Source organism: Bison bison, unplaced genomic scaffold (genome assembly GCF_000754665.1).
Source record: "Bison bison bison isolate TAMUID 2011002044 unplaced genomic scaffold, Bison_UMD1.0 scf7180017864260, whole genome shotgun sequence".
Lineage (NCBI taxonomy): Eukaryota > Metazoa > Chordata > Mammalia > Artiodactyla > Bovidae > Bison > Bison bison.
This window is the reverse complement of record NW_011494832.1, coordinates 10,659,086-10,659,534: the sequence shown is the minus strand read 5'-3', so window position 1 is coordinate 10,659,534 and position 449 is coordinate 10,659,086. Positions and strand designations below refer to the sequence as shown.

General features: G+C 62.6%; 1 protein-coding gene across 2 annotated transcripts in view; it reads right to left on the bottom strand.

Annotated features, from left to right (window-relative positions):
• The window catches only part of FLOT1 (flotillin 1), a 12,520-nt gene extending 12,071 nt beyond the window's left edge, over nucleotides 1-449 (bottom strand). Inside the window, exons 1-2 of one of the 2 annotated variants that reach the window (XM_010848145.1) lie at nucleotides 390-449; nucleotides 28-287 (exon numbers count right to left, since the gene is read on the bottom strand). In XM_010848145.1, the coding sequence (XP_010846447.1) occupies nucleotides 28-70 (43 nt within the window). In that variant the 5' untranslated portion in view covers nucleotides 71-287; nucleotides 390-449. The remainder of the gene's footprint in view (nucleotides 1-27; nucleotides 288-389) is intronic. The other variant, XM_010848144.1, reaches the window with a different exon arrangement.

Sequence of the window (449 nt, the reverse complement as noted above, 5' to 3'; positions counted from 1 at the left end):
ACTGGCTGAGCAGAAAACAATACTTACCGGAGACCACCATGGCCTCATTTGGGCCACAGGTGAAAAACATGGCTCAGGCTGGAGCTGGAGGAGGGGGAGGGAAAGCCTTTGCGGATGCGAAGGGGCGCCGCGCAGTCCACAGGAGCGAACTCTTTCCCTTTCCAGTCAGTCACGCCCAGCCTGCAGACGCCGAGGCCCAGGATCTTCCGCAACCCCGGATCTGCTAAGGCTTTTTCTGTGAAATTTCGCAGACAGCCAGCGATTCTCAGCCGCTCACCGCGCCCCACCTTCAGTGATATGAAGCTCTCTGGACCCGGAGAGGTCCCCAGACCCTTGCGTTACCCTCCCTGTTCCTCTGCAACCCACTCCATCTCCCCTCCCCCACCTACCTTCCCGGACTCGGGCGGCGGCCCGGCTGGGGTCCCGGGGAGGGCGGGGCTACGTAGGGG